This window comes from Stegodyphus dumicola, chromosome 9, assembly GCF_044657685.1.
Source record: "Stegodyphus dumicola isolate Sdum_Otavi_A_Nest chromosome 9, ASM4465768v1".
NCBI lineage: Eukaryota > Metazoa > Arthropoda > Arachnida > Araneae > Eresidae > Stegodyphus > Stegodyphus dumicola.
In genome coordinates, this window is record NC_140776.1 from 10,265,434 (window position 1) to 10,291,422 (window position 25,989).

Below are 25,989 nucleotides of genomic sequence, written 5' to 3' on the forward strand. Positions count from 1 at the left end.
CCAGATTAAATTTAGGTATATAGGTATTGATTTTACCAGCAGAAAATTTTATATCAAAGAATCTTTTTGGGGGGATTTATTGAAATACATGCTGAAGATGCAGCCTCAATTAAAAATACGGTTTTCGAAAAATTAAATTTTGATCAGATTTCATTTAAAAACTGTAGATCACAATGTTAAGATAACACTGCCGTGATGTCAGGTCAATCTGGTGTTCAACAAAGAATTATGGGAAAAATAATGAAGCATTATTTGTAAACCATGATAACTACTTACTAAATTTAGTAGAAGTTACTGCAGCTAACATGTTTGTAACATGTTTTGGAATAAACAGAAACATATATCTCTTTTCTAACATTCTACATTACAATGGGAATTAAAGAATGCTTTAAAGAAAACTGTTAAACATGAATCTGAAACAAGATGGAGAGCCAGACCAAAAACGGTTAGTGTTACTATCGATAGAAGAATTAGCACAACTATTACATATATTAGCAGAGGACAGTTCTATCACAAGTGACACTGGAAGAGAAGCTACAATTTTATTGCAAGATACACTGAATTTTAATTTTATAACTGATTTTATAACATTTCTGACATGGAACTTTTGAGGAGCACTGATCATGTGCAGTTCAGATTACAGGATCCTAAAATGAATTTCAGAGAAGCATTGAATGATTTTGAATCATAAGTGATTAAACTTGCAAAAATTCAAGAGGAGATCTGTGAAGAGTCAATAGAAGAGGCTACGTCTCTTTGCAAAAAATTAGGTACTGATACAACAATCCATCTTAGAAGATACCAAAAAATGCCCACAGAACTGGCTAGCAATGTTGGCCTTTCCACAGAAAACGAAATTTTTCACATTAAGAAAATATTAAACACGGATAATGTTGATAACAATTTTGAAAAGAAATGTAAAAATTTTAATGAATTTTATAATACAGATTTCAATAGAACAGAACTCTACATAGAAATATGCGACTACAAGATGTTATTCCACAGTAGAAAAGAAACCGAACCTAAAACTCCAATAGAGCTTCTTACCTTTATAAGCTCATATGGACAGAATGTTTTTCCAAACCTGAAAGTCTCCCTTCAAATATTCTTTACTATTTTAGTATCAACAGCTAGCTGTGAAAGCTTGTTCAGCAAATAAAAATTAATTTTCCATATCTATGATCATCGATGGGACAAGATTGTCTACGTGATCTAGCATTTTTAAATGTGGAAAGCGAAAACTTTGAAATGATTAACTCTGACGAACTAATTGACAAATTTGCTTCATCCAATACAAGAAGAATGTATGCATAGTTATTAATGTATTGTAACATTATCATTCATATGATTATCAGGATACGGAATCTCCCAGAAATAATGAAATGTATGAATTATGCTTTAGATAGTTTTGGAATTATGTTTTGAATTATTTTGGTATTAGCATGTTGAAAAAAACTTGTTCCATTTCATTTGGCTGCAGCAACAGCAGACCCACTAACACCAATGCCAAGAAAGATTAAATTTTCTGAGGCTTTATAACAAAATACTGATTTGATGAATTCTGGAAATAGCTCAACTGTAGACTAAAACAGAAAGCAACTTGTATACTGACAAAACTGTTATAACAATAGGTTAGAAATGGGTAAAGTTGCATAGGAATAGCCAAAAATCCACGTTGATGACAGGTCTACAAAAGAATTGGTTTCATAAGCCATCAAGCTGATAAGAACAAATAACAGAGACCCATGACAAGTCAAGTAACATCTTGCTGTTTAGTTGCCATGTTACCAACAAATTGGCCAAATGTAAACACCAAAACTAACAGAAACCAATTTTTTTCTAAACACTGACAAGCGTACATTTATTATACTCTAAAAAACAGTAAATAGAAATACGCAGTTTCCTCTTTAATTAAATAAAAGAAAATTTTGAACAAAATACATAAAGACAGGATGAAAGAAAATCTGAAAGGTTTCAGATTTTTAATGTCACACTTTAAGGATTTTTATGTCATCTTTGAGCTCACAATTTATCTGTCTTCACTTGCACTCTTTCCTGCCAACATAACATTTTTTAACCTCTTCAGCTTTACTGTCAAGCATCATTTCTTCGCAACTGCACCACATAAAAATGAGCACAAAACTCTTATCCCGATACAGTGTTACGTGTTGACATACATTTTTCTGTTTTTTTTTTTTTTCAAACTTTTCCCAATTTATCATACCAATGTTCAGTTTTTTTATCAAGATGAGTTACACAACTTTTTTTTTTTATTTTATCACTAACTTTTCATGTTTTTATCTTTAATTGTTAAATATAATGTTTTCCGTGTGATATTTATTCTTATGTCACATGAAATTCAGCAAAATCACAAAATATTTAACAGCAGCATACTTTTAGAATTCCTAAAAGAGTGTAACTACTGACATATTTTTTTTTATATTCGCTTTAGACATACCCTAGACTTAGACCCCACACCTTAGACTAGCACCCTAAAACAGTTATCCAAAAAAAAAAAAAAAAAAAAAGTATATAATGATTTCAATAAGTCCAGCTAGTGGCATTTCATAAAAATATTAAATATTTCTCATTAGACATCTCATGACTTAAATGCATTTAAACCAATCATACTTAAAAGTATAAAAAATATTCTCGAGAACAGTGTTTATTGCTTTTAACCTTTTCAGAATGGGTGTCCCATATACGCATTCCCTAAGAACGTCTCTTACAGCCGGGTGTCCCCTCCATGCATCACTAGAGATTGCATTCAGAGGATAGGTAATGCGTATACACATTTTAAGCTGGAACGTTTTTCTGAAGGCCACTAGATGGCATCCTATGTCCATTAATTTTTAAATCAACACAGTTTTAGGTTCCTGACCTTGAGTTTGATATATTCTGCCTGACTTTGGTATTTTAAGAGGTTATTACATATGGCTACAGTCCCTGCTAGATGGGACTTTTCTGAGAAACGAGATTCTGGTAGCATTGTTTTAAACGGGAGGATTCCTTAAAAAAAGAACCCCGCTGGAAGCGAAGTCCCGCCTAGATACGGAAATAATGTTGTAGCTATACGGGATTTTTTTAAACCTCACCAAAAATGTCTCGTGTCCCAAGTAGAGACAACCAATCAGACGAAAGTTCTGCTTCTGAAAGATCACGTGATCCCAATTTGAGCGATAATCGATTACTGTTTACCGTTCAAGCCTTTGTAGTAAGTGAGAATGGTAATCTAGCTACGCATGTTTCTCGGAATTGTGTGGGTTCTGAGAATTGTCTCTTTCGACGTCAAGTCCCGCATAACCAAAACATAATGTGATTGGGACCTTACTCATCAATTGCTGTGAGGGTGGGGTGGGGGGAAAAGCATAAACAGAGGTGGGCTCTTTAAATCCGCACGTGCTAATATAAATATTCGCCTGTCTGATTTATATCCAATTCCTTTATTTATTCTATTTTTCCCCTCTGCTACGTTTTGCATTGCCTTCAGGTATATTTCTGTTTCTTCTCTTTTTATTTTGGAAAGCCTCACATCCAGCACATTTATGGCAGGAAGACGCTATTTATCAGAGGAATAATACCCTCATATGGTTAATGAACCATTTACTAATGCAGATGAGAATGATGATTAATTTTCTAAAGAGTTAGAAAGTGATACTTCTCCGTGCTTCGAGATTTAGCACACTCAGTCCTCATTTTAAATTTTGTTACTTCTTACTGTAAATAGTCTTTATTGTGTTGTTTTATTAATTTTAAACTTTATTGATGGATTTTCTGAATTAAATAGCGCTTATGAAATTTCTTTTACAAGATAAGCAATTTTTTAAGTATATTTTCATGTAAAATACAGAAAAAAACGTTATTAAGTGCTAATCTTAACATATATAAAGGCTCAAGTAATAATCTAAAATGATATCAAAAATTACGAGGCTAGAAGTGAAACGTTTTTTGTTCTGATTTTTTTTAAATAAAATTAGGCTTAACGATGCAAAGATAGATAAAAATGTTTTATTTTGAGCAGTGTTGCCACTACTTGCTTCCAAGGTCACTGAGTTTTTTCATAAAAAATTCATTAAATTTGTACAAAGTATTAAAAAAAAAAAAAAAAAAAAAAAAGTCTAAACTTTGGTATTCTGGGGACCATATTTGGGTGGAAGTCTACATGTATTCAAAATTCAATGGCTTTAGGTGCTGTTGTTTTTTCACAATGCGAGCATTGTGAAAAAACATATATGCACATATATAAATTCTTCAATATTTTATTTCTTTAGGACAACAAATAGTTTAAACTTTTGGTGGCAACAATTTGAAAACTGATTCGGACAAAAGTAAGCTTCACAGAAAAAAATTTAAAAAATCATATAATCATTAAAATTAAAAGTAAAGTCTCAAAACAAAACATTATGCCTTAAATATCACATTTTTTATCTTAAATACCTGCTGTGTCTAATAATCGCTGCCTTCGGTAAGCCAGTAGTTCCAGATGTGTATATGTACAACAGTTTATCTACAACAAGAAACACAAAACTGGATTTACTACACATTAATAATTCAAAATTATTAAAAATTTGTACTTAATAATATTTCATGAAAACTATTAATTCATTAAATTAAAAGAAAAAATCAATTTAATGTTTTTTTAAATCTCAGAGAAATAAAGTAAAAAATAGGCCTTATAAATTTTTAAAACTTTAAAATTTTTTTAATCATAAAAGTGTTGTAATAATAAGTAATTGTAATATTTCTGTGATTTTATTTATTTCTTTATTAGGTAACAAAATGCAACATTTGCTACAGAGAAGTTCTTTTATGCTGGGTTATAAATCATCATGAAGGACATTCAACATTTTGGAGAAATGATACATCTTCAGGTACATAAAAATTAATATAGATTATACTAAAACAAAACACAAACATCCGTCCTCAAAAAAGAAAGGAGAAAGAATGGGGAGGGGGGAAAAGAAAAAATGGTTTGTTATTGTTTTCTTGAAAATTTTGACCCATATACAAAAACAATTAAAACCAAATTCTTTCTAATTAAATATTCACTATTAACTAACTAACTTTCAACTAAATAAATATTCACTATTACTGTAAGTTAAGTGATACAAAGTATGTCTATCAGAATTATTTCAGTAATGAATTAAAAAATTTCCAAATTAAAATGAGTTTGCTTAGAAAGTCAGAAAAGTTAGTCTTAGAAAATATTTGTTGCTTAAGTAGCAACAAATGTTTTCCGAGACTATTTTTTTCTGAGATTTATATAATCATCAAGAGATAACTTTGGACTTGAAAAAATTCAGAAGGCGCTAAATATCAATGTCTATCAATTAGTTTTATATTCCCTTTGGGAGTGCATTTCTTAAAATTGTTTCGATCTGTAAATTGCAAACATATGATTCTATAAAGTATTCTTATTTCAAATTTTAGAAAATGTCTGAGATTGATTTTTGTTGACATTTATACTTGTATTGAAATTTACTGCCATAATAAAATGCTGGGGGGGAGGGGAATTTAATATTCGTATATTTTTGTGTGATTTTTAGTTGATGGTCTGAATAATAGATTTTAATCGAAAAATAAAAATAAATTTAGATTGATTTAATGTTCCATTATTAGAGCTTTTTATATATATGCATATTTCAAGTGAATTTAAATTTAAATACACATATATTAATTAGAGCTTCAGAAGATTATCATTAGTTATTTGCTGAAGAACTTAAAGATGCAATAAAATTTAATTCAATCACATATTTTAAATATAAGTACACCACACATGATGAATATTATTTACCTTGGAAATTTATTTTAATTTTCTGTATATCAGCAGAACTCTCAGAAGCATCATCTAAAAGCAAATTTAAAGATTTAGCTGGAAACTGAACAGTTTCATTATTATCTGTCATTGATTTTTCATAGAAACAGTAATATTCCATAGTATCCCTCTTTTCAACGAATGGTATTGCATCTTCTACAGCTAAAATTATAAGTAAAAAAAACAGAGTTAAAATTTTTATTCATAAATGCCATATACTAATTTTCACAAATAAATACTGTATGATAATAAAACAATATTTTTTAAATCAATCAATGGTATTACATTTACATGAAACAATGAAACATGAAGTTCAATCTAGTCGAAAACAATATATGTACAAAGTTTTTTCATATCTTCATAAATACCTAGATTTGTCGAGTAATTATGTACTACTTGCAGGAATGTTACTTTTAATTAATTCAAAAAAATTAACTTGCAAATTAAAAATTGTAAAAGATATATGTGGATTTACATATCTGCACATTTTGAAATTTGGCATATTTGCTATAAGTAATAATAACGCCAAATGTGGTTTACGTACTTTATTAAAATTATTTGAAAGTATGAAGGATGCCTTTTTTCTGCTCATGTACAATGGAAAAAAGGAAAGGAAAATAGATTGCTATAAATTAAGAAGTTTGTTAAGGGAATTATACTTCGTTCAAACTAAAAAAAAAATGCAAATTTCTCCATAAATTTCTCACCAAAAATTACAAAATTTAATATTTGCCATAATTTTACTCGTGGAATCGAAATATGGGAAAAAACTTGGTATGTTATTTCAGAAAAAGTCTGATTTTCTGTCAGAATACCTATTATTAGAACAATGCTATATATAAATCTAACATATATCCTCAGTCGCACTTTCAAAACATGAAAGCGCATTTTGAATTTCATCAATCGGCTCAGTAGAATGGGAGATATAGAAATCGCCTGCCTTTTTTTTTTTTTTGGTGTGTGTGTGTGTGTGTGTGCAGTGTACATACAATACAAAAAGTAATTTTATAGCTGCTTTCTGATATACATGGTTGAATATACACAGAAATTTTACAATTATATATCAAGATGTTAACTATTAGTGCATTAATATTGCAGCAATATTATTCAAACTGAAGTTACAGAAAAACTCTGCAAAAGCATTTGGAAAGTCAGAACCCTGTAATTAGAACAAGATGTATAATCCTATGATCTTATATGAGTAGTATATATATAAATAAATATACATGATTAAAAAAATTAAGCAACACATTTCTAACTGCATAAAAAAAATCCCAAAAACATATATAACAACAATATATTGCACAAAAACTACTTTAGTTAGACATATATGGTTTTGGAAATGGTAACTGCAGTAAGGAAAAGTAGTTTGGAGAATGACACGTTAACTGTTCAACATTTTCTCTATAACATTTGAGAAAGGATGAGTTATTCTGATCTTCAAAGTAGCCACGAGTCGATCTTGGATGTGACAAAGACTCGATATTTGACATGTCCTTTGTCTGATTTCCGACAAAGTCAACAATCTCATCTCACAAGGTAATTTCTTGCAAATTCATTCAAAGCACTGACATTTCTTGCAAAGTCATCAGTGTTACCAGTTTCTTTAAAACTCTTTTGTGCCAACTGAGCATCTGGAGAATTGTGTCCAGACGATTTAGTTTCCATTCTACAAAATATTCTTCAATTTTGTTTAATGAATGCTACTTCTTTACTATTTCTTGGTGTAATCAACTACATGGCGAAGAAAAAAATATATTTCTATTTTATGCAGTTGTTTCACATGCAAAATTTTGCAATCAAAGACTTTTTGTTCACCATATATAATGGTAAAAGGTAAGAATTCCAAATTTAATTCAAGTTGATATGAAACTTCACAAGTCTTATACAGTCCCTATAATGATATCTTGCTCTTTGATGTATTTCACAATTTTTGAATTATTATTAAAGAAAGTCAATGATATTTTATTTGATATATTTTTAAATGATTTTGAAATCATCAGAAACTGTACATTTCCACTTAGAAAATTATCTATTTGGTATAAAGTTTATTGGATGGGGAACCACCTTTTATTGGTTAAAAAAAAGTCTCTCTCTCTTCAACCCTCCCTTTTCTATGATGCTTCCTTGTTATTTTCCTTTAAAGATAATACAATATTCGTTTCAACTTTTCTTTGCCCAGAAGAAGAATCTGTAGCTGATCTCCATTGAAAAAGAGTTACTGAAAGGAAAACAAACCATCGATGTTTTTGTGTAGAAATCGGAAATCTCCTTTCTGCAGCACAGTATGCATTCTTCAAAGTACTAAAATCTCGTGAATAACTTGCTATGTTGTCATTCTTAATTCGTACAGTCTTGTTTATGACTAAATTTTTTAAATCCTAACTGGACAAACTTTTTAAACTCAGCATTTTATTAAGATTTTAAACAAAAGTGTCCATTATAATGTGAGGTTTTACGCTTAGTGTATAAGAAAATCTGTGTATGGTAGATATGTCTCAAAAGTCTTTATTCTACAAAAAGAGTTTTCTCTTTAAAACAGATCACTAACTGATCTCTTTAGAAAAACTTACATTTATTAATAATTTCCTAAGTCCTTTAACAGGCACAAAATTTTAATAATATATTTAAGAGTCACAGATATTGTGTTGATGATATTTTGCAGATTTTTATTTTAGTAAAATTTTTGGGGGTAATTTTTTCCCTTCATCTCTTGCCTTCGCATAGAAATAGAACTGTTTTGTTTATCTCAGAGGAGAATAACAATTACATTAAATCATCATAAATATTCCATTTAATCTAAGTAGAAAAATTTGCTTCTGTTACTAGAAATTGCAGCTTAGTTCTGTGTGTATATATATATCTCTATAGAGTGGAGTTCCACATAATGTGGACTGAGAGACTGTCAAGTTTTACAGAATAAGAGATGGGTTTTTGAGAACTCTTTAATATTTAACTCTAAATTACTCTAGACATTTGTAGCACAATATTGGTCATGGAAAAGTACAGCATACAATTAAATTAATGTTTATTTTTTTATGTTAAGTTCTAGCATAATAGGATGAGCCATAAAAAGAACAAATACCCCAAGATAATAGAGTAAAAAACTAACATATACAAATGAAGAAAAATTATTATTATTTCTTGGTAGAAAAATATCGTGTGATGCTAGATTGTCTCTCACACTCATTCTGTCATCATGCACCTTCAGTCAGTAGGCGATGGAGAAAGAAAATGTCCATACCAGATGCACTTACTCCTCCATGCAATGGAGCATTCCTTCAGCAGCCTTCAGTCCTTCACTATGGGTCATTATTTTAGCTTTTGAGTTGTCTTCAATCTCTTTATTTATTGATTCATCTTCATTTTTATCCACATTGTTTTTCATCAGTGCAATTTCACAATTCTGCATATCCTAAAATTTCACAATTTTTATCTTGTCCAATCCATTCTTGAACAGCGCCATCAGTAATTTCTTCACAGCCTGGAAATTTCTTATCAACTATTTTACAATTTTATGTCTCTTCTCTGTTTCCTGAACTGTCCAGCAAAATTCTCCAGGAACGAAGGAGGCTTATCTGATCGATTTCACTCCAAGAATAAGTTATTCATTCAACAATATCCAACATATCTATTTTCTTCAGTTTCTAGATCATATTACACCTTTGGCTAGGACAAGAGATGAAAAAAGTTTAGGTTTGTATTTTTCCCTCAATGCCTCCAAAACGCCTTGGTCAATTGGCTGACACACTGAAGTTATGTTAGGAGGCAGAAATTTGGCTATTATGCCTTCGTCTCGTAACTGTTCTGCATTAGGATGAGATAAGGTATTGACTAGAATGAGAATTGCTTTCCTTGGTAGATTTTTTTTTTTTTTTTTTAAATTTTAAAAGCCTTTCCACCGATGAACGAACTGCTGATGAAACCAATCATCAACTTTTGCTCCATTCATCCATGCATTTGACTGTACCCAAATGGAACCAAACAGTTCCGTTTTGTACCATTCCGGTACCAAAATGGAAGATCTTAGTTGGTTTTGGTCCCATTAGTGTACATTTTAAAGTTTTTAAACGCCCGGAAATTTTTTTGATTTGCCTATAAGTGCTAGTTTGAGCTTATGGCTGCTTGTTGCATTGCTGCATGCCAAGACTGTTACCCGCTCCTTGCTTCTTTTGTAACCAGTGCCGATTTTTCTTCCCTGGATGCCAGCGTTTTTGAAGTTAGCATTTGAAAATTCAGACTGCTCTCATCAGTGAGTAAGTGAGAATAAGATTATTGGCGCAAAACTAAAAATGGTTATAATGTGCCAAACACGAGGCACATTATTCACCACATTTCATACTAGATGAAATCATGAATATTTGATGCTTTGAAATTGCTTACCAAATCCAGAGGATGAAGTCATATAAAAACAAGGTACAAGCCCATATTAAAATACAATATGCAACTTTCAAAACAGATTACATTACATAATAAAAGCCAGTCTCTTTTAAATACTCAAATAAATTACAATTGACCTCTCTTCCTATTAAACAGTCGAAAGGTAAGTCACAGCTATTAAAATATTTCTGATGAAGATTATTAAAACTTGGACACTCAATTAAAATATGACGGACAGATAGACAATTATTACAATTTACACAAATAGGCTCATTTTCAGCTTTCAGAAGATAGTTAGGTGTCACTCTAGTAACCAATCCTGAGGCGAGCCAAAAGAACTTCCTCCTTACCATTTCTATTAAAATCCCAATGTTCAAAATCTAGGCTCTGTCATCCCAATTATAAATTTGATCTCCAGATATATCCTCTTTTTCAATTAGTTTGTGCATTTTCCGAGTTAGCAGATAGCTTTTCCCCACAAACGTTTAACTGCCTGATGCCGTACTGCTTTTTTTATCTGTCGAGCCAGCCAGCACTAGCAGTAAATACAGGCATCCAGGCTCTTCTTGAAATTCATCCTAAAATTTTGGGGCTTTCTCCTGTAAAATTGGTCCTGAAGTGTGTGTTTCCTATTCCTTTCACTGTCTGAAGCACAAATAAAGCATCTCGCTCACTTTTTCGTATTCATCACCTTTCATACTTTTTCTTTCCTTTAAACTATCCGTAAATGCTCTTTTCATACACCAAGACTCGATTTTAGACCTCTCCTTTTTCCATCATATCAAAGTAATCTATCTAACACCTAAATCCATGGTAATTTTGTTTACACTTTCCCCTTTGTCCTGTTTCTTTAAAGCATCTAGTTTCATTTCCATTGTCACATTAGTTTGTTTCCTTTTCTTTTCAAACAACATTTTCATGTAACAGAATATGAAAAGTTCCCAAAAATATGTTAATACTTATACGCCTGAATGTGAAGGAACAAGGAACGATACCGGCAATGAATTGGTGCGAGTTTAGTTTGCAATAAAACGCAGTCACAAAACTTCAGACAAGTCTCCTAATATTTCGCAACAATAGAAAGAAATGTGAGCCAGTGGCCAGCTGCTACCAGACGTTCTTCATATCCTCGAAAGAAGCAATCAGTGTTGACAAGTATTACAACAGATCTTAAAATTTGTTGGGCAGTTCCAAGAATTGATGGCACAATGTGAAAAGGGCAAAAATTACAGAAAAAGAACAATCAAATCTTTGAACAGAACAGGAAAGACATATGCATTAAGAAACATTTATATGCACTGTATGTAATATCTGCTCTTTTGGCCTAGAGATATCTTAAAAAAGTTCCTAAAACGTTGCCGAGTTATATGGAATGTCGAGATATCGGAAGTCGAGTCTGTGAGATTCTACTCTATTACATTTCAACATTATGTGACAGAATTTTAATTTTTATACAACAATTTGTGTAATGTAATGTGTGTAAAACTATAAGTATGCAGAAAGTATTTAAGTGCTATAAAGCGACATCACAAAATTTGGCGTGCAAAAATGCAACCATAAGTCAGAAATCAATGCATAGAAAATAGATAGAATTTAAAGTCTCTCGCTAAATGTATAGGATTAAAATATGACTTTTTAAATTAATTCATGTAACGAACTGGGGGAGGGGAAACGATTTATATATATATTATCTGTGAATGGTTGCCATGTGGAAACAAAGGTTTATAATTTATAAGAAAATGTCATAACTCACCTCTTGAAAGATTTTTTCCAAATATCACAGCTTTTGCATCTATCACATTAATAGAATGGACCAGAGAATCCTTTCGAAGATTAGTATTGATGAAGGAAATGATAACTCCAATTTTGGCTAAACCTAGCCAAATACATATATATTCTACGCAGTTTTCCAAAAAAAGTGCCACTTCATCACCTTTCTTATAACCCCGGGAAAGAAAGCAATGAGCAACTTTATTGCTCAAATCATCTACCTAAAAGAAAACATTAATGAAATTAGAATCCAATTTTCAGATGATCTTGATCATTTGTTAAATAAATCATGAATTTAAGCAATACTTAGCATTTCAATTTCTAATTAAAATTTTCTAATCAATTTCAATTTCTAATCTGCAGTTAAATTTGCAGGGTAATTCTTGTATGAGAATTCAAAAAATAAATAAAGTAAGCTAAGGGGATGAGCTCTAGAACAACAATTTTATGTATCAGTAACAATGTGTTATTTAATTTATGTATCAGTAACAATGTGTTATTTAATTTACGTATCAGTAACATATGTGTTAGCTAATTTTCATAACGCAGACTGCTTCATTTACACTTATTGTAATTCCCATGCACTTGAAAATGTAACAAAAAGCAAAATGGTATTTCTTCTAATCCAACTTCTAGAGTCATTAGATTATTTTGAATCTGGAGATGTGAAAAGTGAGTAATGCCTTTGTCGGGGTTCAAACCTGGACCTCTCGAGTACGCGCCTAGTGTGTTACTGTTACAACACAAAGGCATGCTGGAAGGAGGGAAAAATACCTTATAAATTAAGCGAAATATCACACACATTCAGTGGCACTACAATGAAATTTAAAACGGCAAACCTGTTGGTAAGTCCATTCTTCATCTTGGAAAACGAAGCATACTTTGTGTGGATATTTCTTGGCAATATTTCGGAAAAGATCGACTACTGACAAGTTTTCATAATGGCATTTCCTTACAAATGACAAAGCTTTGAAATATAAATGAGCAGCTCTGTAAAAAATGCAAAATCACAGTTATTAGTATTAATAATTTCACAGAATACGTATGCCTAATTGCATATAGAATTGTTTATTTCTCTAATACATTTACAATAAGATGATTTTAGAACAACTCTGACGCGGTTTTTATCATTTAACACTGTATATAAATAAAACATATAAGTCAAAAGTCGTTACTCCGGACTCGTTGGGACTTCAGCGATTCCGGATTATAGATCATAAGTTTAAATCTGGTAAGATGGCATGCAGAAATTATAAAATTAAAAATATGAAACCGTAATTTATGAAATAAAGAGCAATTATGATCTAAAGGGTACCAAAATTTACAAAAAAAAAAAAAAAAAGAAAAAAGCTTAATATTTATTTGTTTACTTTATTAAACATTTCTTTCAATGTAAGTCGTTTAAGTTGCTTTTTTATGTGATAATACTTTCGCTTTAATTCTATAAACAGACATAATTTCTTCTTCAGTTACAAAGTTCCGCTCTTCAAGTGCTGTATTGCTGTGACAAGAATACCGACTAATTTGTCAATTGAAATTTTTTTGTTTTCAATAACTTCCGTGTCACTTTCTTCACTATCGGAAGCGAATTATAATGACGAGGAATTTGATTTAAATCATATCAAAGACGGAGTACATCGAGATGAAATACTACATTTAGTAAGGAATTATAAGCCAAATGAAATAAAAATATCTGCCCTGAAATATAGCTGGAATGGTTAGAGAAATAAAGGATATGCCTTTATCCATTTTTTGCAGCAAGTCCACTTTTTGTTTGATGGACATCGAAACATACTTTCGCTTTGTAGATCATTTAGCAGCTCCAGCATCGGAAATTCTATTTGACATAATCGAAAGTTCAAGCTTACTTTTATAAAATTGTTCTAACAGTCTGCAAAAAATAATAAGACGCATCGAATTCGAAGATTAAGGAACAACGCAATCATCAACATTAACTGAAATAGATAATTAGATAATTTTAGCTTATACCGTCCGTTATGCATTAAACGTGCATGCGTAAATGTATTATGCGCATGCGCACATGCATTTGCGCAGCCGTTAATGTCTTACGCGCATGCGTAAACGTCTATGTGCATGCGCCAAGGCGACGCACGCGCAGAAAGTTTGTAGCTTTGAGGTCCGGATTATAGATCATTCCGGATTATGGGCGTCTGAATTAACGACTTTTGACTGTAATAATTTTCCCACAATGAAACAGACACAATGTGTCAGATATAATGGACTTCTCGGTATAAGAAAGTCGCACATTACAAATTTTCAGCTATAAGATAATAATTTTCAGCACATTACATATTTCAGCTATATTTTATATATATATAATATAATATATAATATATATATATAATATATAAAATTTCAGCACATTACAAATTTTCAGATATAAGAAAGAGAAAAAATTTTTGTTGCAAGTTGAGATATATGGCGACTATTATTTGTAAGAGAAACGTAAAATATAAGAAACTCAAAGTGTGTCCTGCAAAATGCATTCATATGCTTCTTATCTACAGATGGTGTTCACACATTTTTGTAACGATTTTGAAACAAAGATTTATATATAAACAAGCCTTATAATTTTATTCTCTAATATATTCCAATCTGATAGCCCTTTTGTTGAACTATCGTATTACATCTTTATTTCCAAGAAGAGCTTGTTGCCTTTTTCCCAGTCAGATATAAACTTTGAAGCTTTCCTTTCATATTAATTATGCCACTTATTTTACGTACATAAATATTAAATTCATGCTTTTTACATCTTCTTTTAGTTACTGAATAAGAGTATTTCTCTTCGAACAGTGCAAAAATACAGCCTTCGATCCACAGCAACATTTTAAAGAAAAGAATATTTTTAAAGCTGCAGAAGATAATTAAACCTTATTCCAATTTGATGCAAGTCACGTTTCTATTTTAAAATTAATATTTAAATTTGCAGATAAAATGAAAATCATTACCAAAATGTGTGAACACCCTCTGTATTTCCCCAATTCTAATTAAAGCTTGATTAAAAGTGCTGAATTAACTCTCTCTTATTTGCAAGTATTTATGAGAGAAAGAATTTCTTCTTCACCTTCTCTCTATGTGAGTGTGTGATCAAAACTTAAATTAAGTAAATTCAAACATCATATTCAATTGTAACAATGGTTTGGCACCAAAACAGTAAAATTGGCAATACAAGCAACTAATGTAAAAACAAGAACAATATGAGAACTATTCAAAAATCTACATACAAATCAGTGGAGTGCAAAACCAAAATCTACACAAAAAATAAAAATACAAAAACACCTCAAACACATAAACATTACAAAAAGGTAAAGCCAAATGGATTTTACACCTCCCGGCATATCTTCATTAGGGGGGTTGATGTACAGAGAAATGTATTTCAGATCGTAGAGGTTGCAATGATAAATGCACATATGAATTTAATTTATGCTTTTTCTTATTTAACATTAATTTAGAAGGGATGTTCCCAAAGTTCTGAGAATTTATGTATATTCTTTTCATTTCGCTAATTTTTATTGAAATAAAAATGCAGTTTTTCAACAAAATTCCCATTTAATTGAAACGGAAATCCCAACGAAACGACACTTATCCTAAATAAAAACTAATTTTTTAAGCCTTCCTCAAACAACTATTTCGTCATCTCCTCAATCCACATTCATGGCATGCTTAAACTCTGAAATCGAACACTTCGTAAAGCTTTCTTCAAATGTGGGAAGAGTTCTCGCAGACATTGAACAATTTCTGAAGTTTTCCCATTGTCATTCCGGGAAGGGGGCACCTTCCGTAGTTGCAAAACAATGCTACAAAAATGCTCCCATAACAGTCATACAACTGAATCAAACTAAACAATACTGCACGGAGAGCTGCATAAAAACATGCCTCTGGCCAATAGCGATACCTATAAATTCTAGGATTTGAACTAAAGCTTATTTCTTAGAACTTTGGAAACACCCTAAACTTGTGCATTTATCTACATGTCTTACATTTGTGCATTACCCTTATACTATCTGTACATTTGTAGATTCAGAAAGAAGCTTTTCTTCTGTGCTTCTTGGTACACCATCCTCTTGACGAACATATGCAGGGCGATTTAAAATTTAATTTGCTTTACTTTCATGTTTTTGAAGTGAGTTTTTTCTACGAATTATACCTTAGACGTGTGTTGGTTTGTTTGGAGATTCTGAAACAGCTCTCAAACTTTTTATGTTTGTTTATCACTGTTTGTATTCCAAATTAAATATGATATTTGAATTTGCTTAGCTTATGTTTTGATTTTAATCACTATTATCATATAATTAATGAAGCTTACAGAGCACGTTTATACAAGTATATGATATATATATCGTTGCATTTTTCTTTTCTGACACGAGTTGTTACGTTATTTTCTTCCTTCACGTTCGTACGGGGTTCGTATGGATTAGGAGTGAATAATGACGACAGCATTTGATGAAGTATCGAAACACACTTTATTAGCCAGTATTGTCAGGACAGCTCCAAAACACGTTTTACAGTTGTCGATGAACTCTTATAAACACGCTGACACGATCAGCGACACAGCCTTCAGGTTACCAGGCTATCACGGTGGAGACAGCTTCACTGGTAAGCACCAGAGTACAGCTCCCGACTCTGAAGTTCTCGGAACTCCACGTACTCTCAAGACTCTCCACGCTGCAACTCATGATGCATTCGACACACAGAGCACAGCTCCCGACTATTCGGTTCAGTCGTTCCCGGAGCTCAACACGCTCTCTCAACGATGCACTCAACGACCCACTCGTCACTTACTGGCCGGCTGTCAACTCGATCGTCTCCGCACGGACTAACTAGATGAGACATTGGCACTCTAGACGAGACAGACTCATTCGCCCTCTCGATACTAACTAACTCGCACCCTATGCGAGGCACACTCCCTGACTGCAAACCAGCAGGGTTTATATAGCTTTCGGCTTGTGTTCGAGAACATTCTGGGCTAAACTGATAAGAATTCGTCCCAGAAGGTTCTCCAACCGTCCATGGTATATCGCCAATTTTGTCGCCAAATGGGAAATTTCTCACCAAATGTGGCAACCCTGCCTTCAATCGCCGTTTTATGGCAAGCCTAAAACTGCTTTTCGGGGGAAGGCATTTCACTGCGCCTTGACATTTCGTAACAATATATATATATATATACACACGCACACACATATACGCCGTCTGCAAAATCAAGAGAATTTGCAAATTATGTCTATTTTTTCAAAAAGTATCAAACCAAAGGTAATAACTATGACTCCAAAGAAATTCAGAGTCGAATTCGTAAGCGTGTACATGTTCGTCTGCGGAGCTGTGATTGTGGAGGGGATGGATATAAGCGCATGAGGATTTTTCGGCGATTTGTGTATTCGTACTCCTTCATGACATTTGCTGTGTTTCGTGCAAGAGTTGGGTAAATTTTATAAGGTGTTAGGTAAAACAAGTAGCCACAAACGTATGGATGATGGACTGAGATGGAGAATTGTCGGTAAGCCAATCGCAAGTGCAGGTGGCTACAGAGCTCAATGTAATGTCCAGTGTTGTCGGCATTTTGTTGAGTTTTTAGGACACTCATATGGAGAAGATCTAGACAAGATCGACCAAGATCCTCAACGATGAATGAGGATCGTTATTTGGCACTTCCATCGCGGTGACACAGGACTGCTACAGCTTCACAGCTCTCACATAAGCTGAATGCTGCCACTCGAACTCGAATTTCATGGTCTACAGTTGACCGAAAGCTTCATGAGATAGGAGTGTATGCCAGTTGCGTCCCGCTCATTGCAGTAGACATGACAAAGCGTTCAGCAACGTTCAGACAACAAGCGCCATGGATCAGACATCAGTGGAACACCGTATGTTTTACAGATGAGTCGAGATTCAGCCTGACACTGATTTTCGGCGTACATGTACCTAGAGACTGCCTGGAACACGATGCCATTCCTCCTTCATCAGGAAAAGGATCATTACTGTACAGGTGTAATTGGCAGGAATTATGTTGGACGGCAACACACCCGCATGTGTTTGACAAAGGCTCCCTAACTGCTATGGGATGTATAGAGGAACTCTTAAGGGCCGTTACCACTGGGGTTTGTCTGATCTAACGGAGTCAGTTCCGTGTGTCGACTAGCTCCACTATGCCTGCAGTTCAGATTTTTCAACTTGCTGCCTTATGGAAATAAACTGGGTCTGAAGATGACTCGGCTACGTCAGTTGTTTCCGTTAGCTCAGAAAAACCCCAGTGGGAATGGCCCTATACAGCCCTATGTACGACTTTACAGGAGCGCAATTGGTCATGAGTTCCTGTTAATGGATGACAGCATTCGTACAAATAGGGATCAGTTGGTTGACAATAACCTGCAAAGTGAAGATATTCGATGCATGGATTGGTTAGCCAGATCTCCTGACCTTAAACTTATACTGCATATCTGGGATGCTCTTGGGAGGCAATTTCATCTCATCATTCCATTCCGAGAAGCTTCACAGAATTGACAACTGCCATGCTGATGGATTGGGATCGATTGTCACAGAGACCCCTCAACACACTCCTGCCCGGTATGCCGTCAGGCTGCCAGATACATTTGGATATGTAAAGAAAACCATACCCCATATTAGACTAATTTTTAGTTCAATATCATGATGTGGATTTTGGACATCCCTGCATTACGAGCTTTAGTGATAATCATGAATACCTAAAATGACTTTTAACTGGTATATTTCTTTCTCTGTTATAAATATAAGTCACATTAAACTTTATTAAAATCTATCCATTAGTTTTTCAGAAATTCAACATAACGTGTAAATTCTCTTAATTTAATTCTTTAATTGAGAGCCACGCGCCAGTGTATTTATATATTAGAATCCAACACCATCTCTAATACAATAAAGTAATAGGATTGCACATGCTTTGCAAAGTCACTGAAATAAATCACACAATCCAAGAAGATGGTCACCTTTCAAACGAATGTTTTTGAATTTTTTACTTTAATTGGTATTTTTGGTCACAATTCACTTGGCATTCTAATTATGCCTATTTCAAAACATTTACATTTTTGATAGCTTTGTGGTAAGAAGAGAAGCAGCTAACAAGAATCTACATTCCTTGAGAAGGGGGAGGAGCAGAAGTAAATTGCGTAGAATACCTTATACAAAGGAGAAAATACCTTATACCGTTAGTAAATTTTTCTTATACTCCAATGAAAGATTACGCAGCTTAAAGCACTCGGAAGAACTATGAGTTCCCTTGTCACGCTATATACAAGAATGAAGTTGTTTCTTCTTTGAAGCTCTTGCATAAATACAAAGAACTTTGTTTATAACAGAAAAGCTTCTACATGTCAACTAAAGCCGCTCTTCAACACGTACAAAGTATAACAAATTTCCCAAGTTTTCAGAGTTTGCAACATTTTTCTTACGTTGATAATCACTCCCCATGCCCTCAGAATTTTTTCTGATAGACTAGGTACTATAAAAGGACACAGCTTATCTGCATAAATGTCACTTTTTACCCTTAAGGTTTCCTAAGCTCTGAGTTGAGTTTCTAACTTACTGTATCAACTTGGATAGACCCATACTCCCATTTCTGGAACCCATACTTTCCATTTCCATTAAACGAATTGTATAGCTGCAGAATGAAGGAAAATAACTGTAAAAACTTATGACGTCCTTCAATCGGAATTCATGTTGCGATTATTCAAGAGATGGGTAATACAGACTTGAAATGGATTCGGATCTGAATCGTTCTTTAGAATTTCGAAAAGATAATTATCAAAAACCCATATACTACTATTAGCAGTAATATTAATTAAATATTCTGGTGGCTATGTTGTGTCTTTAATATTGCAGTCTGTATGAAGTTTCTAGCAAGTCAATGAGCTGGAAAACGTAAAATACTTTATCTGATGTTATGTTCACACGTTTTCAGCCTTGTAAGGCAACGAACTGATAACGCTACAAGAAGGTAGATAGATTCTAATAGATTTACAGATGGAAATAAAGAACTTTGTTCAAACCAATCCTTTACTAGATATACTTTCTCCTTTTGATATTTAAGATGCAAATATAGATTATGTTTCAGGATAAGATATCCTATTAATTGCTGGAGAAACTAAATGATGCAACAAATTTCATATACAAGATGCAGTCATGAAATGAAATATTAAATCAAATTTCTGTTGCATATTAAATTTCGACCAAAAACGAAACACGCATGAGAGTTAGAAAATTATTTTGCACTAACATATAATACTCTAATGCTAAGTATTCTAATTCTTCCCCTTGCTCCAATCTTTCTTTGAGAAAATCGGTGTTACTTTGGTATGCACTTTGGTGCTACTTTGGTTGCACGGATTTCGGTGATTTTTTTTGGCGAGCAATACGACTTATGGTAAACCCATTGCAAGACAAGTTATTTACGGTAACCAATAACTTGTCATTTTATTTAAAAAATAATGAGTTTTATTATGCATAAATTAAGTGTTTTAAATATTATTTATGGCTTCTAAATATTAAAAATCAATTTAATTTTGCATTTTTATTTTTAAAAAAAAGTTTTGTTGTTAATGATATTTTATATAATTTTATGTTGTGGATGATGTAATCAATGACGTCACCTTACTTAATAAGTAATTGGTTTTACTAATATCTATAAATTTAATCTAATATTTTAAACATTATTTACGGCTGTTAAATATTAAAATACAATTTAATTTTGCATTAAAAAATGATTTTATTATGAATGATTATTTAAATTATTTTAATTCTATGCGTGATGTAATCGGCTCCCTGATTGGTTACTGAATATTTGTGCATTACCGCGCCATTTTAAAATTTTATTATTCATCTCTCTTCTAATTCCTCAGATTTTAAATGGAATGGATATGTCCGTTTCGTGTGTATTTAATTATGGCAAAGCACACTAGGGCTATCTGCCTAAGGGGAGGGATGCCTTCGTGGAGGACTTTCTAAGGGAACTGGCTCGTATACACGTTACACATGGGGAAAACCACGAAAACGCCCATGCAGCCAGCTCGTTCGCGGCATTCGAACCTCGGACCGAACTACCAGTGTTCAGCGACTTTACCGCTCGGCCGCTGGTGGGCGCTGTCCATTTCGAAGATGAATGTTGTTATTGGTAATTACCAAGAATTATTGGTATCGGAATAAAAAAATTGCCCTTTGAGACCTTATTTTGGCCAACCTGACTTTCCTATTCAAAGATTTATTTATAAATTGTTACAAGCGTCAGAGGAAATTTATTTTAAATTTTTGGTGGAAACCTCGCAAATTGCTTCATCAATGAAGTGCGAGAGATGTGGATCACAGACGAAGATTTTTGTTGTTGTTGTTGTTGTTGTTGTACATATCAATATACGACAGGTAAAATACTTAAAAAAAATGTAAGTACATAACTTTCTTTTACTTTATAATTATATACTTCAATTTTTATTAAAAATTAATACAATGTTTTCAAAAATTCCTGAGATATTTATTGCCACATATGTTTTAATGTTAAATAATTAAATCCTATAAAACTTATTTTAAAGTATTTGAATTTAAGTAATATTTTAATTCTTTTAAACGTTGGTATGATGTTTTTAATTCGATATTCGATTTAAGTAATATTTTAATCCAATTAAATGTTGGCGCAATGTTTTTATAGCGGTGTTTTTATTCTATTATATGAAAGTAATAATTTAACCTTACTTTAGCATTTTATACTCTTAGTAAATGTATTTATTTACATTTGCCAGCCATCTTAAAAAACAACGTTTTCAACAAAAAATTAATCCATTATTTTTAACGATATTTATTTTTTTAAAGTTTCGAATACGTAAAAACAACATTTTTAAAGATGGCTGACGACTGTAAAAACCGCGCCAACAATTGCGCCAATGTAAATCGTCAAAAATCCGTGCAACCGTCTACCAAAGTAGCACCAGAAAATCTAACAAAATATCTTATTCAAGTAATTTATTTGTTATTTTGCCAGTCCAGTAGTATGCAACTGTTTTGGTGGACGTGTATTAAGAGATTTACCAAATCCTTTATTAACAGCGTATAAGGGAAGTTTATGTTTAACCAACATTTAGTTCCAAGCGACAACACACACGAACCATCAATTACTATTGCCACATATATTCAACTAAATATTTCTATTTACGAAACACAAATGTGAGCCTTACATTCAGCCTCACACAAAATGAAATTACGCATAGTATGTCAGAATAAATATTAGTTTGAAGCGTTTTCTTCCGAGCTGTCATCTTCTTCATTGGTTGCCGTATCTCGCTTGAAGTAACGGCGAAGATGCTGCACATGGACAACTTTCAAAAACTTGTTCTATGGTGTCATAGACTTACCTGGTAGCAAACGGCGTCAGTTGGACGAACAATCACAAATGATCATTTGAATTTGACACAGTTCGTGATCTTGTTTCGGGCAGTCTTACGAGATCTCCTATCTTGAACAAATGGGATCTGCGAAGGAGATCAGTTTTTTTTTGCCAAATATGTTTCATGCATATAATCTGCGGCCTCGGCTTCGACCAAAGATAAAATGCCAAGTTGATCTTCGCGTGGGTCACCGGATTAAAGATAAAATATGAAGTTGATCATCCACGAAGCTCCCAATGTGAAGTCAACGAGACGGCGTGGCTCACCAAGCGAATAAAATGGGGGAACTCCTGGTGAAATTCTGTCTCATAGCATTAACTGCCAGTAATGCGTTTGGCAGTAATACATCCAATTTATTTGAATTTCTGTCAATCATTTTTTCAAAGCTGACACAATGATGCAATTGGCTCATTCTACGACGCTGTTAACTTGTGGCGAATAAGGCGGTGTCGTTGATTATTCGATTCCATGTTTTTTGCATAAAGCGTTGCGTGCAGTGAATGCAGTTCCTCTGTCTGGTTTGGGTTACTTGATTACGGCAAAGCATACGAAGATTAATTTGCTTAAAGGGAAGGATGCCTACGGGGAGGGACTGCTAAGAGAAACAGACCCGTATACACGTTGCATATGGGGAAAACTATAAAAACGCCCAAGCAGCCAGCCCGTTCATCTGATTCAAACTGCCATTCAGGGACTTCACAATTCGTGCGCTCTCTGTCTGATAAATACATACACGGCAGCTCATATCAACGAATAAAAGCTACGGATATAAAATTCTTAAACAGAATACTTAAAAAATGATACCATTAAAAGTGTTCCGATTGAAAATCACGAAGTTTTATTTTAGAAGCATATTTTAATATTGTGTGGATAGCTTTATTTTTACAAGTCCCTTACCGGAGAATATTGCATTAGATAAGGAGCGCTACACAAAGAAACAATGAGTTTTGATTGTGGAAAAACTCGTTACAAAAATACTGAAGAGCTGTGTAAAGATTGTTCGGATACTTCCGCAATTTTTAGACGTGAAGTTGTACCTATATCGACAGCACAGTTCGTAGGATGGTTAAGAATTTTGAGAAAACCGGTTCGACAAGAGATATTAGCAGAAGATATTGCTTAACGACGAAATATAGTACAAGTTCACTTAAACGTTTTCGTCAACAACAAAACTGTCGCATTTAGGCAACAGAAAATCTTCAAGAGATAAATGAGACATCACATCATCTACATTCATTGTAATGATTCAAACATATTTGCCACTTTGTAAATACATCATTTTAAGTATACTAAACATGGCGTTTTTGTTGAGACACTATTTAAAGCAAATGCTGAAATGTGAGTTGTAGAGACATTAGGCATATTTTTAGAAGCAGGAAAGATGAAAAATTGCAACCGCCTTCACTGGGAATCGAACCACGGACGTCTGGAATACCGGCCCAGCGTGCAGAACCACTACACCACGAAGGACGCTAGGAGATAGAAGGGAGAAATACCTTATAGAGTTGCCTTATTCATAGAAGGTTTGTACAAATTACACAGGCCGCCCAACCGGTGTAGTGGTTAGAGTCGCTGAGTGCCGTGCTAAAGAGCTCGGGTTCGAATCCTGGAGAAAGCATGGATGTTTGTAAATGTATAGCGTGTGTCCACGTATAGTGAAGACACTTTAAATATGCGGCGAGCCGAAAGTCTTTTCGAGAAATCGTGGGTAGGGAAAGAGGGGTGGGAGACCCTCGGATCATTCCCCCCTTCCCCGGGATGACTTCCATCTAAAACTGGGGACGGAACTGAGCCAAATCGCACTGCCCCCCGCAAGGTCCTCAAGGCTGTTGTCAACGACAGGCGTAAACTCGCGCTCCTTGCCACGAGGAATTTCGTGGGCTTGGGCTGACTATAGGTACGGCAAGTGAGCATTATCAACAACTAATTACGCATGATTCAACATTCATTCAGAATCTACTACTTCAATCTCAAAACTTTATTTATTACAAACATAATCAAATTCTGATTAAAGAAATCTAAATTTAATGATGTTCGCCATTCAATATCCCCCACCCCGTTTCCTCGGGAAAGTTACCCAAAAAATCTCGACTTAACGGATATTTTAACATAATTTAATAACAACTTTAAAGATATTACAATTTTTAATTCTTTCAAAGTATTTTTTATTTCAAAGTTTAGGGTACAAGGGGCTATCATTTAAGATTAAAGATCTACGAAATGCGTTGAAAAGACGGAATGAAATTTTTCAAACCTAACCATTTTCAGATTACGTATCTACTGACATCGATCTGATAAACGTTTGTAATGCAATGACAATGAAAAATGAATGCTGCTACTGATAATCTGCCACTGATAAAAATAAGATAAATCGCATCTGTAGAATGTATTTTCTAACCTGTAGATTGAAAAATATTTTAATGAAATTTGAAATAGTAGACGTGGAATTTGAAAGTACTCAAAAAAGTCAAATCTTTAAGAGAAATCCGCAGTTTCTTTTTTCCTTAACATCAGATTATTGCTTAAAATAATTTTTAAAAATACCATCATTATAAAAATCTATCACATTTAAAACATCTTTCCTTCATTCATTTTATAAGTATTGAGAATCTCTTATAGTGAGCTTTGTTTTGTTTGTTTATGTAATTACGGCAAAGCCTTGAGGGTTAGTTTCTGTATAGATATGCATAACATCGGGCGTCAACACCGTCTCTAATAAATTTAAATATTTATCATTACAATTCAGTTTACAAATATCCTTCATTAATTTAAACTGACCAAATAGTGAAATAATTCTTAAATGTCAGAAATACCAATATAAGTAAAATATTCCCGTTTTTCTACTCTTTGCAGAGGATGCAGATTTTTCAAAACTGAAATCTAAATTAAATACATTTCCCTTAAAACGTACAACACTGTAAAAAAAAAAATTCTGTACCGTTACTAAAAAAATCATGGAAACTGGAATGTCATGGGTTATTTGAGTAACAGTAACAGGTGCATTCTTTGTAACTTCACAAGGATTATGCCTGTAATGGTTACAGATCTTTTCCTTGTCATATTACAGCAAATAGTTATGTAAGCAGAACATATTTTTCTCATGTAAAATCCCAAACGATAAATGTGTAATGGTTACAGATTATTTGCGTGTAACATTAGAGCAAGTAATTATGTAAAAAGAACATGTTTTTCTCATGTAAAATCCCAACAGATATATTTGTAACCGTTACAGGTAATTTGCTTGTATTATTGAGGCAAGTAATTATGTAAAAATAACATGCTTTTCTCATGTAAAATCCCAACAGATATATCTGTAACCATTACAGGTTATTTGCTTGTATTATTTCAGGAAGTGATTATGGCACTATAACATATTTATCTTATGTAATATTCCAAACTATGTAGCTGTATAGGTTAGAGATTATTTGCTTTCTATATTACATTTTGTAATTACATATGTTGAATACATTTGTTACAACTGAAATACTTGTAGGGTTTATATTTATTTTAACTAACATTTATTTTAAGTTTAAACTATCTTTCCTGTCAAGCCTTACTTTCCCCTGGAACTGCCAATGCCAGAATATGTAAATTTGAGTAGAA

At 33.0% G+C, this 25,989-nt stretch overlaps 1 protein-coding gene across 1 annotated transcript in view; it reads right to left on the minus strand.

The window, feature by feature from the left end:
* The window catches only part of LOC118182649 (long-chain fatty acid transport protein 4-like), an 84,214-nt gene that overhangs the window by 27,192 nt on the left and 31,033 nt on the right, over nt 1–25,989 (minus strand). Inside the window, exons 2-5 of the mRNA XM_085823195.1 lie at nt 12,805–12,955; nt 11,949–12,186; nt 5,795–5,977; nt 4,438–4,507 (exon numbers count right to left, since the gene is read on the minus strand). Coding sequence (XP_085679321.1) covers nt 4,438–4,507; nt 5,795–5,977; nt 11,949–12,186; nt 12,805–12,955 — 642 coding nt within the window. The remainder of the gene's footprint in view (nt 1–4,437; nt 4,508–5,794; nt 5,978–11,948; nt 12,187–12,804; nt 12,956–25,989) is intronic.